Raw genomic sequence first — 14351 nt, 5'->3', positions numbered from 1 at the left:
AGAGGGTAAAGCGCTCCAGTCAAAAAGTTCCAGCTCAGGCACTTCACAGTGATGGCTTCCTTCAAGTCCTGAGCACACAGGGCAACTGTCTAACCCTCTTCTCCACCGGGAACAAATGGATGCCTTCAAATTAACCTGTTCAGAACTAAGTGTTTCCCCAGCGCCCGGGCCACCCTTGGCTGTCTTCAGTCCTCCAGATGTCACAGATAATTGGCTCTTTAAGGGAAGTCCTCAGCGTCACCTCTGAGTCTGTCCGAGAGGTACACCCTTGGCTCATTTTTCCCCTGAGCTGCACACTGGCCTGTAAGCTGCTGCTCACTGGCCTCCTTTGGCTCCGTTAATTGATTCTGCGTGTAGCAGCTTGAGAGCCTTTTGCATGCTTAGTCAAATCTTCACTTTTCCCTAATTAAAACCTCTGATAGCTTCTCGGGATGCTAATAAAGACAGTTTTGTAGTTCCAGAATATAGAGACATTTTTATGATTCCGAATCATGCTGGCTCACCAATTACTGTCTAATAAATACTATTGAGAATCAGTTGTGAGCTGGGAAATCCATGACATATTAGTACCTCACTGTGAAAGGTGAGTCTAGTCACTAGTGCTGTTGGCCCAGAATGCAGGGGAGAAAACAGGTAGGCACTTGCTGTACTGCAGGCCTGGTAGTGGGCATGAAAATGGAGCTCTGTTTCAGTGGTGACAGGACATGGAGATCTGCGCCTTGACTGGGAAGGAAGCAAGAAAGAAGCTGGTAAAGGCCGTTAGAGATGATAGATGTGGGTAGACCCCAGAGGGAGAAGACTACAGTGGTGTCTGCGTACTTTAAAGCAGCCAGTGAGGTCCCAGCCATGCAGAATCTTGAGAACCAGGGTATTATCATACCGGTGTGTGTCTAGGGTGGAGATTCTTGTTTCATCCATGTCTGATGTTGCCCGTTGTCTCTAAGGGTTAAATGGTTAAGGATTATAGACTGTGTGCCGTGTCTCTATTTTGAGAAGAGGAGTGCGTGAGGTTTGTTAAAACTTGTAGAGAAGTTGTGTTTACTTCCAAGTGAGTGATCCTTGAATGGAGAAGCTGTTTGGCTGGAATTCGGGAGGCATAGCTCCATCCTCTTGATAAATGTAGCGTGGTTCGTGCTGGTCCAGAACTCCACCATGTTCTGCTCTCTCCACTCCCAGTTAAAGTCATGCTAAGGGACCTGCTCAGTGTCCTCAGGGGGCTCGAGTAACGTGCTGGGAGTCTAGAGGCTGGGAAGTTCAGGACGAAAACACCAGCTGATTTAGGGTGACTCTCAAGCCCCACTGTGTGCTCATGTGTGGGGGTGGGTGAGAGGGCACGGGTCCCATCCAGTCGGGGCCTTGCTCTCTCCCTTTGTATGTTTAGGTTTCATCATGGAATCTGGGTGCATCAGAAGCACTTGAGACCATAGCAGGTACATTTCTTCACAGAGGCCAGGGAATGGGCTCATACTTTCCATACAGCAGTGCAGTTTCGATGTTAAATATTACTATAATTGAATGAATAGATATAGTTTTAAACAGAAGAACGATATCAGGTTACAAACCTCTCCCCCCAGAACAAATTAGAGTTTTTACCCTAAATGGGTAAATGTAATAAATGTATCCAGTCGTGCCTAAGTCCTTTTACACTGATGATCAGCCGCTTTAGGGAGCAAGTTCACAATCACTGGCTTGAAGGAATAATATATACTGAGTTGGTTTAGAATGCAAAAATGCACCTCGTTACCTGAGTTTGTTCTGCCACTTACAAATGGAAGAGCAATACGACTTCTTCCATATGCTATAAAGATTGAGTAACTGTAAGGCCCTGAGAACAGAGCCACACAGATCTGGCTGTGGGTATGACTGACTGTTATTGCTGGGGTTGTTGGTAGACAGGCGAAGGCCTTCACTGTGCTAAGCCTGGGGCTTGTGAAGCCCGAGAGAGAGGTGCATCCCCAGGGACAGCTTTCCTGAAGATGACAAAGCTGCAGTCATTCTCTGCCAGTTTCCTTCCTTCTAATCTTGGGCGTGGGTGGTTATGCATGAGGAGGAAACCAGGGTTGTCAGCCGCATGTCAATGAGAACCTGGGGGAAATAGCTGAACATTTCCACTCCTGTCGTTCCTGACGCGCTCACAGATGCGTGGATTTCAGTGCTTACCTGATGGCAGGGCTTTCACGCACAGGTTTCCATCCCACGAGTAAACAAGCTCTCTGTGGAACTTGCCGACGATCCACGGCCCTGGAGATGCACAAAGCCATGCTTGATTTGTGGTTGAGATGGATGGAGGAAGGCAGGCGCACTGGTGCCCACATGAAAGTGTGGGGTCACAGCACTAAGAGGGCTGAGTCTCAGGAGACATGGGTAGCACGCTCCCGGGGCCTCAGTCAGGTGCCGCTGTTCTTGGTCTTTTCTGGAATCTGCTTATGAAAAATAAGCTAATTAGGAGACTGAGGGAAAGTAAGGTCAAACTTCAGTGGCTGCCATTTTACTGTTGAGTCTTCTCTGTAAGGAACATTTTATCTTTCATTATACAGGGGTTTGAAAGTGACTATTTCAAATTTAAGTCCAAAACCCTGGATTTTGACCGAAGGCTTGGGATGTTGCTTTGCGAAGGTCTCTGCAGCTGCAGTGGTCTGGAATCTGCATTTAAGGTCAGTTCTGAGGAAGCTTCTTAGAAAGTCAACTATTTGAACTGTTAGATGACAAGGCCAAGTACATTCTTTCCTGATTCAGGTGAGTATAACCAGCTCAGCCACGTTCCTTTGCATCCAAACCCATTCAAGGTTTGAATAACGCCCTAGAAACTAAGGGCATTCACTCTGGGAAGGTCATTTTTAGGACATTTAACTTTTGCTCTTTTCCTGGCATTCACTCTATTTTAGCTCTCATTTCCTACAGAGCACATTGGATGTAGCCCATGGAATATCGACTCAATAGTAAACCAAATTGAAAAGTTAAAACAATCTGTAATTTCAAAAATCCTTGCCTCTAGTTTGTATATGCTAGAATCATCTGCCTGCTTTTTTACTCTGACTGAAACAAATAAGGACTAATTCTCCCCATTTCATTGGGTGTCAGGCACCATTGATTACCAGACATTTTTTTACATGTCTATAAGAAAAAATGCTGCTGAATTAATTATAATTTCATTGGTTGTGTAATGCATTCTGACATCAGAGATCTTGAAGCATGCAAGAATGTTTTGTGAATGAACTTAATAGATTATATGTGTATTAAGAGTCATGTGAAGGGTTGAGGGATGTAGGCCAGTGGTGGATTGCTCACCCAGCTGCTGTGTGAGTGGGTGGGAGGGGGGAGAGAGGCAGCCAAGTGGGGTGGTCTTGGGAAAGAAATGCATTTTGACAGCTCCTGGAGATGGAGAAAGAGGAGCAGCATGTTTAAAAAGAAGCACGTTGCAAACCACGTGTGAGTGGCTACTAGGTGATATCCCAAAGGGAAACTGAGTGTTTGCTACCCAAGCAAGCACATCTGGGAACCGCATTCGGCTTTTAGATGGGTTGACCAACACTGGCAAAGCTACGGGGTCTATTTCCTCTGTAAGTCACCTGATGAACACCGTGACAGTGGTGACTGAGGAGGAACAAATGGTGATTAAAAAAAAAATCAGATAAAACTGAAGTGCTCATTGGCCAAGATATAGGGCGTGTTTCTGTGGTTTCCTCTCTAGGGTACAATTAATCTGTGCTTGATATGCTTCTGTCCCTTTGGCTAGATATGCATACATATTGTTCTTAAACAAAATGACAGCATTCCAGTCCACTTTGGAGTCTTTCCCATTTAGCAGAGAGTTGGGCTTTTCTTCTTAACCAAATTGAATAGTAGTTCTTTCTAATATCTGAGCATGACTTCTCATATTTCTGTTACTGGAAATTGTTCTCTGTTAAGCTTTGCGGGCAACCAGAAGAAAGAACAGAGTGAACTCTCAATATAGAGAGATTCCTAACTCCATTTAATTAGCAGTCTAGTTCAAACTGTTCTTCTTGCCCACTCACAACGATTAGTGTGGGTTATTTAAGTACATGTTAGTTTATTTTTCTTCTAAGTGGCTTCATCTTGTTCATCTTGTTGTCAAGTGGTTTCAAAAAAGCGTTCCACATCTTTGTAGCTTGACTACTGAAATAATAAGATAAAATTCTTTCTTAGGAAACCCAGGATGACAGGTATCCTAGCTTTTGTTAGGATCAGGTTGCCTTGTAGACAGCAGGAGTTTGCTGAGAGCCTGAGGGTAGCTGGATTAACAGGAGTTAGAAAAGGCACACTGTTGTGAAGGTAATAGCAGAAGAAAGATGCACAGGGTTCTATACTACCAGGAATCATGATTTCAGCCACAGATGCAGGCTGATGATTTCCGACCATGGAGGAATGTTTCTGTAGGTTGTCGCTGAGAGACGACAGCCTGATGTTGCTCTTGGTAAAGGCATGGCCAGGAAGGATCATGGGTACTAGTGTTCTGGTGGACGCCTGTAATGCTTAAGAACCTAGAGTGCTGGCATCTGCTGAAAACAAACACTAATGAATGGCTCTAAGATTTCTATTAAGGTGAATTGAAGCGTGTCTGGAAAAAAGAGTTCAGGAAAGATTTTAGACAAGGTACAAGGTTGAACGTGGTTCATTTAAACATCTGAAGTCCAAAGTGTTCAAAGTCCCAAATTCCTTGAGGTATTTGGCCTTCAGTTACACAGCGCTGTGTAAACTCTCGCTGCATACAAATAGCCCATTCATATGGGATTTAGCTTGCCAAGAAGTCACCTCTTGAGAACACACCAGAGAATAAACTTAGCTCCGATTCAAGGATACTGGTGAGGAATTGGGAAACCTGGAAGTCTTCAGTGAGCAGTGGAGACTGTGGGCCTTCAGGCTATTGATGCCATCACTAGATTGGTGCTGTCCTCTCCTCCTCTCTGTCCCACTCTTTCCATGGCTTCCTCTGCTTGCAGGTAGTTTCTGCCCACTTATGACTTAACTGACATTCATTTGTAGCCATGTGCTCTTTCTGAGAAAGAGACAACTTGATCAGCTTAAGGCATTGGCTTGAGCCAGGGCTGTTGTGTCAAAGGAGGTATCCACCTTCAGAGTGTTCACAGAATAGTAACCTTTGCTGCACCAGACCACTATTAGGGGCGGCTAGATCTTCAGGGTGTGCCGGAGGCCTGAGCAGAGCAGTCACTGCTACTGGTGCATTCGGTGTGATTATTGATGAGGAGAAACACACAACACACACTATTACACACACTAAGCGAGGTGAGAACATTTCCTGACACCCAGCAGAAGGAATTTGCAACCATGAGCCAGGACTGCTGGTAGACATTAACTCATTTCTGATATTCTCAATTTCCATGGAGGCAAAGAAATTTCATGTGGAATTTGGCTTATTGGTTATATAGAATTTTAGAAAACACAAAATACGTTTTGTCTTTGGTGGTACCATATGTGTTTTAGAGTTCTAGACTTTGCTTCTAGTAATATAAGAAACCAAGTTGGGGAAGTTGTGAGCTGAATTTCTTTACTAAAGCCCAAAGTTCTTAACCTTTCTTTAACTTTGATTTTTTTTCATAGCTTTTGACCATATTTGGGAATTTTCTAGAGAAACCAGTTGTCATGGAAATTTTCAGCCCACATTATAGCACTTTATTGAACATGTTTAATGCAGAGCTGGATATGTGTAAGCACCTGTATGATGATCACGTGATACAGGTGAGTGGTATTAAGACTGAGAAACTTCAGCTTGGTATGGCTATCCACTAGAGTCATTTTTATTGTGTGAAAAGATTGGATTTATTAGATAAATTATACTTCGAAATTTGAAGTTAGTGTCATTATCTGTAGGCAGTAAGTATGTTTAGTGCTGGGAATCGAACCTGGCACCTTTACCTTGCTAGGAAAAGGTCTACACTGAGCTCTGCTGCCAACTGAATGCTCTTATTTAATGGTTTTCTGACCGGATGGGGAACTCGATTAGTGACATTATTAAACACACATGTTTAATGCCACTATGAAAGTAAAATAAAAAACTGCATATAAGGTTGGCAAACACCCTAAGTGTTCCCTTTCTTCCTCTTTATGAAAATGTCAACATACAGATTGAACATGGGAATGAAATTCTCAACAAAAATATGCCATTCACCTCTGGAAATATTAAATGGGCCAGAATGCTCCTTGAACGCCTTCAAATATTTTGGTCAAACTTTACATCTCTTCATTATCTGTGAGTAGCTAGGCTTACTTCCTGGTGAATTATGATGGTGTTGTGGGTGTTCTTGTATTGAGATGGGGTCTCTGCTGCCCAGATAGTTCTCAGACTCATTAGGTAGTTGAGGGTGACCTTGAAGTCTTGATCCCCCTGCCTCTACCTTTGCCTCTGCCTCTGCCTCCAGGATTACAGAAAGTGCCATCACACCTGGCATTGGCTGTTCATGTTAGCACTTGCGGATGTGCTGGCCTGTTCCTTTTTGGCTGGGTTAGATCTGGTGAGAGGGTTTTATCATTATAGTTCTGGAATATTTTTATGGGACTCATAATGTCATACTGTTTTCTGGTCCTTTTATCTTTTAATGTCTCCTTTTATTCACTATCTGGAAAGTTTAAATTATCTTACTTTCTCTTCTTCAAGCTCCCCTTTGTCACACAGTCCTCTGCACTCTTTCCAAATTCCTTCTAAGAACTGGTGATTTGTTGACACTAGCGAAGCCTTTGGAGTTCCATTTATTCATCTGTAACTACTTCTGTCTTTAAACAGATGCGATTTTACAACACTGTAAGGCTTTCACCTATTTCCTCTCTGACCTTTATAACCCATGTTCCCATTCTCTATTGCAAAATAAACTTCCCTCTCTTGACGTATGTAGAAACCTAAAACACCTTGTTGCTGCAGATTTCCAGACAGTCCTGATGAGGCTTCAGTCTTTCAGAAGTACGCTGAAATGACCGCTTTGCTTGATCGATTTGAAAGCAATGTCTATAGCAAATGGAGAAGAAATGTGGAGGAAATCTGTGAACTTAATTTGAATCAGCCCTTGGTTAAATTCAGCGCCATCAATGGCCTACTTAGCGTCAACTTTGACCCAAAGGTAGGACTTTACCTTTTTAATGCATCAAGATGCTGTTCATCTGTCCCCAAAGCCGCTCTGGAGACAGACGAGTCCTCTTCAGTCATTTAAACTCTATTCTGGAAAGCAGTGCTCCCGTAAGGAATGTAAATTTTAAACAGAGATTAGTTTTCATGTGTATATGAGTGTGTGCATATGCCATGTGTATGTGTGTTTGAGTGAACTCAGGAACCCAGAGATTCTAGGCAAACACTCTGCCAGTGAGCTTATTTATTCATACTCTACTTGTCCATCGCCAAGTTCCTTACTGGTTTATTTTGTGGGGGGACCAGCATCTCACTGTTGCTCAGACTGCCTTTGAACTTACCTTGTAATCCAGAAAAATGTTGAACTAGCATTTCTTCTGTCTCTGCCTCCTAAGTAGTTGGGATTAAAGGCACTTCCTCTCCTCCTTATTAATTGATTAACACCTTGTAATGACTTCCACCCCATATTCACCTGATGGTGAGCCGCTGAGAGCAGGGTCCATTTCATCTTTGCTTTGTTTCGTGTTCCAACTTCCTGTCTGGCAACTGCGAACCTCAGTAACCTTAACTCAGTTGACTGGTATGTATAGAGTAGAGCCTGCTACATGGCTTCTGGTGTGTGTATTTTCATAACAAGTATTGGATTGTTTTAGTCAATTAAGACATGAAAGCCACAGATTAAAAGGAGCAAAACTCTGTCATGCTTTTGGTTGACAAAGGTGTTTCTGCTTGCTGTCATTTCTTCTACAGGGAAGTTAGGTTGTCGGTACTGTCTTGTGATGCACGGTGGTGGCTAGGTCCGACAGTAATTTAAAATAGAAAACAAATCATTGACATAAAATATTCACAGCTAAATAACATTCAGAATTGATTGCTTTTATTTTTACTGTCATGTAACATAGATTTCAAATCTTTTCAATATATCTGACATAATTTTATTACATATTCTATCGTCTGTTTTTTGAGGCAGGGTCTTGTGGAGTCTCTACTGAGTTTAGACGGAGATCTTTCTGATTCTGCTTCCTTAGTGCTGGGATTGCAGTCATGCTTCCAACACATGGCTAACTATGTAGCATCTAATGTAACAGTGACAGCACAGAAGCCTTATTAGCAGACCTGTATTTGGACATATATATAGTCAATATGCATATGTTTAGTGAACATGTATTCATATATATATTTTTGTGTGCACACATATACATATTAGCGAGAGACTGACTTTTTTGAGACAGAGTCTCATTATGAATACCGCACTGTCAAAGGTATCTGTCTGCCTTTGCCTCTCAAGCGTTGGTTGAGATGAGATGTGTGCACCACATGTAACATCTCTGACATACGTTTTACACAACATCTTTCCTAGTCCTTTTACTTTCTAGATAAGAGGCACAAAATTATTCTTTTCTGTTCACCTACCATGACTTTTCATGAGAGTAAAAAGCAATCTTCTTTGTAACTTCTGTGACAAAAAAATTAATGAATTTTGGGTAATGAAGAATGCTCAGTATCAGGGAAGCGATCCTGCAGAGCCCTCCCCGGCAGGCCCAAGGCTGCCTAGGAAGCAGGAGGTCTGCTCACTGGATTAGAGGTCATGCTGAACACCCTAGTTCTGGTCTGTTTTCCCAAAATAAACACAAAAACCATCACCTTATTTTGCTAGTGGAAATTTGATACACCAACATAAATATTTTCTCAAGAAAACTGACATAGTGACTTTTGACCCCAGAGAACTGGTCTCCCCACCCCCACCTCCATGGTGGACTCAGTAGCTCAGCTGTCCTAGCTGGGTGAGAGAGGGCTCCAAGACATATTGCAGGCATTACATGTTCTGAGTTTAATTTTTTTCTGGAAATGGTAATTATTTCCAAATAGATGTCTTAATTAGGGTTTCTATTGCTGTGAAGAGACAGCATGACCACAACAAACTCTTAAAGTAAAACATTTAATTGAGGTGACGGCTTGCAGGTTAGAGGTTCAGTCCATTACCATCAGGAGCAGGAGCATGGCAGTGTGCAGGTAGACCTGGTACTGGCAACATCTTGATCAGAGGGCGACAGGAAAGTCAGCTATGAGACTGAGCAGTATCTTGGCACAGGAGACCTCCAAGTCTGCCCCACGAGGACACACTTCCTCCAGCGAGACTACACCCACTCCTAATAGTGCCACTCCTTTTGAACTTATGGAGGCCAATTACATTCAAGCTATAATAATAGATAAGTAGTAAAACATACAAATTAGTATAAAAGCAATTGAAGAAAACGTGTTAGGGTTAATTGAGAGTCTCATGGTTTAGCACCATCTATAGCCTTGCTGTCCCTTTGAGAATGATTGTGAGCATTAGAAGCAACCACCACACACCAAGTACTGACAACTCTCATTCCATGGAGTCTGTGGATCCTGTAATGCTCAGATTTTAAGATAAAATTAAATTAGATAGAATTTGAAAAATTCAAAAGATAAAATTTTAACTAAAAAAATGGCATTTGCCACAGAGTCTGTGTTATCTGCCTGTGAGCAGTAGAGTTCACATTCCTTACTGGAGGAAGACATACATGACTTGGGTTCAACAATGCAGATGAAGCAAAAGTCCGTTTCCTTTGAACTAGAAATACAGTAATTGCAAGATGACATTTTAAGCATTTTACGTTAAACTCATCTTAACACTGAAATGTACCCTTATTCTTAGCGTCTTACTTATTTGTATTTATTTGAAGGGGAGGGGAGAGAAAGTACGGGGCACATGGAGGGTAAGAGGGCCACTTGGCAGGAGTAGTTTGCCTCCATGCTTGGGAGGTCATCTTTCTCGTTTCTCCCGCTGCAGCAGCTATGGGCGCTTCCCGCAGGTCTTCTGTCTGCACCCTGCCTCGCTGCAGGAGAACGTGGGCTGGGAGTGCACATGTGAGCACACCTGGGCTTTTCCTGCAGGATCTAGGGCCTGTGCTAAGGCTGGCGGTCCTACAGCAAGCTCTTGCACTCACTAGCTCTCTTAGTGACCAAGACATGGATTCTTAAAGTATGCAATAATTCTTAATATTCTTGAAATAGCTCGTGGCAGTATTGAGAGATGTCAAATACCTTTTGATGCTGAAGAAATCCGACATACCAGACTCAGCCTTAGGCATCTTCCAGAAAAGGAACATTATTTTAAAGGTTTGTGCGTTTTGATACTTTGGTACCTTTGAGATGAAAATACCTTGAATTTTATTTCTTGATTTAAAGACCTGTGGCATTTGATGCAGAAAAATGCTAATAAACCTGGTCCCTTTTGTTTTGTCTTTTCTTGCTCAGTGCATTGGGAGTCTTGAGCTTCTTGTCCAAAGCTACAATAGGCTGAAGCAGACCCTTCTGGAGGTCGAATACCCTCTCATCGAGGATGAGCTCCACGCTGTGGATGAGCAGCTCAAGGCAGCTGCAACATGGCTGACCTGGCAGGATGACTTCCGGGTCTACATGGAGAGGGTACAAGTGGCCACCACAGAGCTGGAGCTCAGAGTGGCCCAGACTCAGAGCAATGTGCGAACAATCCAACAGACCATGCAGACCTGGGCAGAGTGGCCACTGCTGCCCCGGAGGGAGCCCAGAAGAGAGGCTGCCTTCACCTTGGAAGACAAGGGGGACCTATTTGCTAAAAAATACAAGCTGATACAAGAAGATGGCTTCAGGATACACAACTTGGTAGAGGTAATAGTTCCAACATTTCTACATATATAAAGCTTTTTATTTGGTAAAGACCAGAACAAGAAATGCTTACTTCACGCTGTAGATCAGACCTGAAGGGGTTAACAGATGCTTACCTCACACTGTAGCTCAGACCTGAAGGAGTTAACAGATGCTAACCTCATGCTGTGGATCAGGCCTGAAGGGGTTAACAGGTAATAACCTAATGCTGTAGATCAGGCCTGAATGGGTTAACAGATCGTCTTGCTGTAATTCAAGGTGAAAGAGTCTGTGCTATTTGCCTGGGATTTGTGTAGTTCCCACTCCTCACTCCTGGGGGAGAGATGTGAATATGAAATACAATGACCCAACTAAAAAGCAGAGGTTGCAGGGGTGGTGGTGCCTTTAATCCCAGCACACAGAAGGCAGAGGCAGGTGGTTGTTTGTAAGTTCAAGGCCAGTCTGGTCTACAAGATGAGTTCCAGGACAGGCTCCAAAGCTACAGAAGTAGAGGTCCATCCTTCTTTGACCCAGTTGATCTCTTTGGCTGTTAGTAAATCCTTCTACTTGGTTGGCTAGTGTCAGCCATTTTGATTTCATGATCTCCTAAGGATGGCAATAATAGTTACTCTGCTTTTTAAAAATATATCTGAGTTTCTTGGAACTGGAGAGATGGGTCAGTGGTTGAAACACTTTCTGCTCTGGCAGAAGACCTGGGTTCAATTCCCAACATTTACCCGGCAGCTCATGACCATCTGTAACTGCCCTTCCAAGGGGATCCAACAGCTTGTTCTAACCTTTGTGAGCACTGTATGCTTGAGCGTACATGAGACCTCAAAGCCCACATCCACAGTGGCACAGTTCTCCACAGAGCCATACCTGCCAATAGTGCACGAGCTTATAGGGGGAATTACATTCACCTGCCACAAGTGGGAAGAGTCTACACATGCCTCATCCCCTACTTAGGACCTAGAATGAAAGCCAGAGTTGGGCATGAGATGGGGAATGTAGAAGCCATGGTTGCCTTGGCAAAGAGACATGCTGGTGTCAGCCTGCGGTGTCATCCAGGAGACTGGACAGAGAAGGGGGAAATGGAGGCGGAAGCCTGTGAAGTCACAGAGGCTTGCTGTGGGGCACCGTGCAAGTTTAGCTATACCTGAACACTGTCAGGGCTAGAGAGGGCCTTAGTTCTCACATTGCCTGATGTTCGTGTGTGGACTGGAATGATCTCACAGAGAGGAAGGACTTGCTGGGGGAATTCATTTAGGGGTGGGAACTGATGCTCTAGACATGACGTGGAGCTTTGTGTAGTGAAATGAGAAACTGACAGAGATTGACGTCTGGTACCTGTAGCTAGCCAGTGCGAGAGACACAAACAAAGGGAATTTAGCTTTTCAGCCACTGACGGGGCTAGGGAAGTGACTGCTGTTCACTTCTGAGAATCTCGTTATGTGCAACCTTCTCTTGAGGAGCATGTGATCCCGAAGCCATAAACACGGTCCCTCTGGTCTCTGTAGTATTGGACAGAGAAAGGACACTTGGTACAGCCTGGAAACTTTGGTGTTCAGCCTATGACTTCCAGAACTTGGACCTGGTTTTCCCCAGTTCAGCAGTAGGGGAGAGAAAGGATTATGATTTTCCTGTGAGCCTCCTGTGTTCTCCTACCTTTCTAAGTTTTTGTTTATTTGTATGCACCTGTGTGTTCAAGCATGCTTGGACCTGTATGGGAGCACATGTGTGTGCAGTGTTCATCGAGTGGATGTGCACGAATGTGCAGGTCCATCCGATGGTGATGGTGCTCACCACATGATTGCTCGGGGCTGGATCACATCTGAGTCCGGAGCTCACCGGGACAGTCAGATTGATCTAGACATCTCATTTCCACCCCCAGAGTTCTGGAATTCCAGGCAGACTGCCACCTACCAGGCATTTGTGTGGGTGCTGGGGACCGAGTTCCAGTTCTCAAGCTTGTGTGCAAGTGCTTTGCCCACTCAGCCACCTCCCTGGCCCCCATTCTAAGTGTGCGTACGTCAGTGATAGAGCAAAGATCCTTGCTGTCATGGAGCTTACGATCTAGCGGTGGGGGGGGGGGGGCGGGAGAATAAGCGTGGTGCACTAGAACTGGTGCTACAGGAAAGCTGGGCACTCGATGAGGGTTGGCAAGAGGGTGAGGGTCAATAGTATGATTACAGCAAGTCTAAGTGAAATCAGACATGGCCGGCCCTGGCAGGGGTGTACAGAGGAAGCTGCTGGCTAGCCGGAGCACCTGGTGTGCTCAGGGAAGTGAGAGGGGAAGCTAAGCGAGGTGAGATGCTAGCCTTCGTGCAAGGGGGGGTGGGGGTAGATAGGGAGACTTTCCCGGTTTACTTTCGTTCCAATTTAGTTCAATTCCAGGTGTGTTCTTACATTACATGTCAAATGCCTCAAAGGTTCTTTTCTGCCCCGTGAAGCCTAGACAGCACCTCAGAGCAGATATGGACCTCCCTTGCCACTGTTCCTTCCACAGTAGAGGCTTGGCACCCTGGCCAGCAGGCCCAGACCCCCAGAGTCATGCTGTAGGAAGGCCTCCTCCCACATCCTGGTTTAGTGTCTTTGATCTTGAATTTGCATTTCCAGCGGGAACCTTCTCTTGATTCCCACACTAGTAAACCTGACTGTCCAGCTCTTTTATTTGACCAATGAACACCTCAAACTGTCTAAAATGGAAACTCCAGTCTTAGGTCCGTTCCTTTCATAGGAATCTTGACAGAATGTGTAGTCTACAGCATCCCCCCACCCCTTCATCCTTCACATCAGAACATGCGTTAGCTCTGCTTAATTCAAAACACATCCAGACTCCAACCTTTCTAGGCATTCCCATTGCTCCTAGTCAGGACTCATCTGTGACCTCTCAGATGGTCTGAATGCTAATCCCTCCCCAGCTCAGATTCTAACACCCAAGGTGCTGGGAACAGGAGCTAGGGCCTTTGGGAGAGGGTAAGGTCGTGAGGACAGAGCCTTCATGGATTGAACTAAAGCATTACTGAAAAAGACCCAGGAGAACCTTGCATCTCTCGGGCCATGGGAAGACAGCAGTTTTCAGTCCAGAAGAGGCTGTACAGCTTGGTCATTGTCTAGAGACAGTGTCAGCACAGTGGCCAGATGCCTTTAAAAACCCTCTCCAAATGAGACTCAGTGGCTCCCCTGAGGCTGACATAGCAGTTTCACAAGTGGGGATTTTAAATGACAGAAGTGTGTTCTCTTGTGGTCTGGAAATCTCGGCGAAAAGTCTGTGATCAAGTTGTCGGTAGAGCTGGGTTTTCTCCAGGGTGCTGCCTAAGGCCCCTAGAGTAGGAGAGAACCCCCAAGCATCTGCCATGTAAGGGAAGAACACATCTGGATGTTACAGTACTCTTTGCATCTTAAGCTACACTCGGGTGTGGCTCTCTTTGGTGCTGTCAAATCTTCCGTGACTTTGTGAGGATAGGTTTAACACCTGTTCATGTAGTAGGGTCTGCCTCACAGAGGTCAGGTGGCAGATCGCAATTAGTTTTCTGGGCGGGAGGGGGGTTGTGCTTTCTTTCTTTCTTTCTTTCTTTCTTTCTTTCTTTCTTTCTTTCTT

The 14351-nt window shown here is 44.5% G+C and overlaps 1 protein-coding gene across 1 annotated transcript in view; it reads left to right on the top strand.

The window, feature by feature from the left end:
- Positions 1 to 14351, top strand: part of Dnah11 (dynein axonemal heavy chain 11) — a 331250-nt gene that overhangs the window by 28267 nt on the left and 288632 nt on the right. Inside the window, exons 9-14 of the mRNA XM_026781665.1 lie at positions 2538 to 2654; positions 5581 to 5718; positions 6105 to 6229; positions 6896 to 7091; positions 10139 to 10243; positions 10382 to 10774. Coding sequence (XP_026637466.1) covers positions 2538 to 2654; positions 5581 to 5718; positions 6105 to 6229; positions 6896 to 7091; positions 10139 to 10243; positions 10382 to 10774 — 1074 coding nt within the window. The remainder of the gene's footprint in view (positions 1 to 2537; positions 2655 to 5580; positions 5719 to 6104; positions 6230 to 6895; positions 7092 to 10138; positions 10244 to 10381; positions 10775 to 14351) is intronic.

Source organism: Microtus ochrogaster, chromosome 1 (genome assembly GCF_000317375.1).
Source record: "Microtus ochrogaster isolate Prairie Vole_2 chromosome 1, MicOch1.0, whole genome shotgun sequence".
In the NCBI taxonomy this organism is placed as follows: Eukaryota; Metazoa; Chordata; class Mammalia; order Rodentia; family Cricetidae; genus Microtus; species Microtus ochrogaster.
The sequence above is the reverse complement of the archived record's forward strand: the minus strand, read 5'-3'. Positions and strand labels throughout refer to the sequence as shown.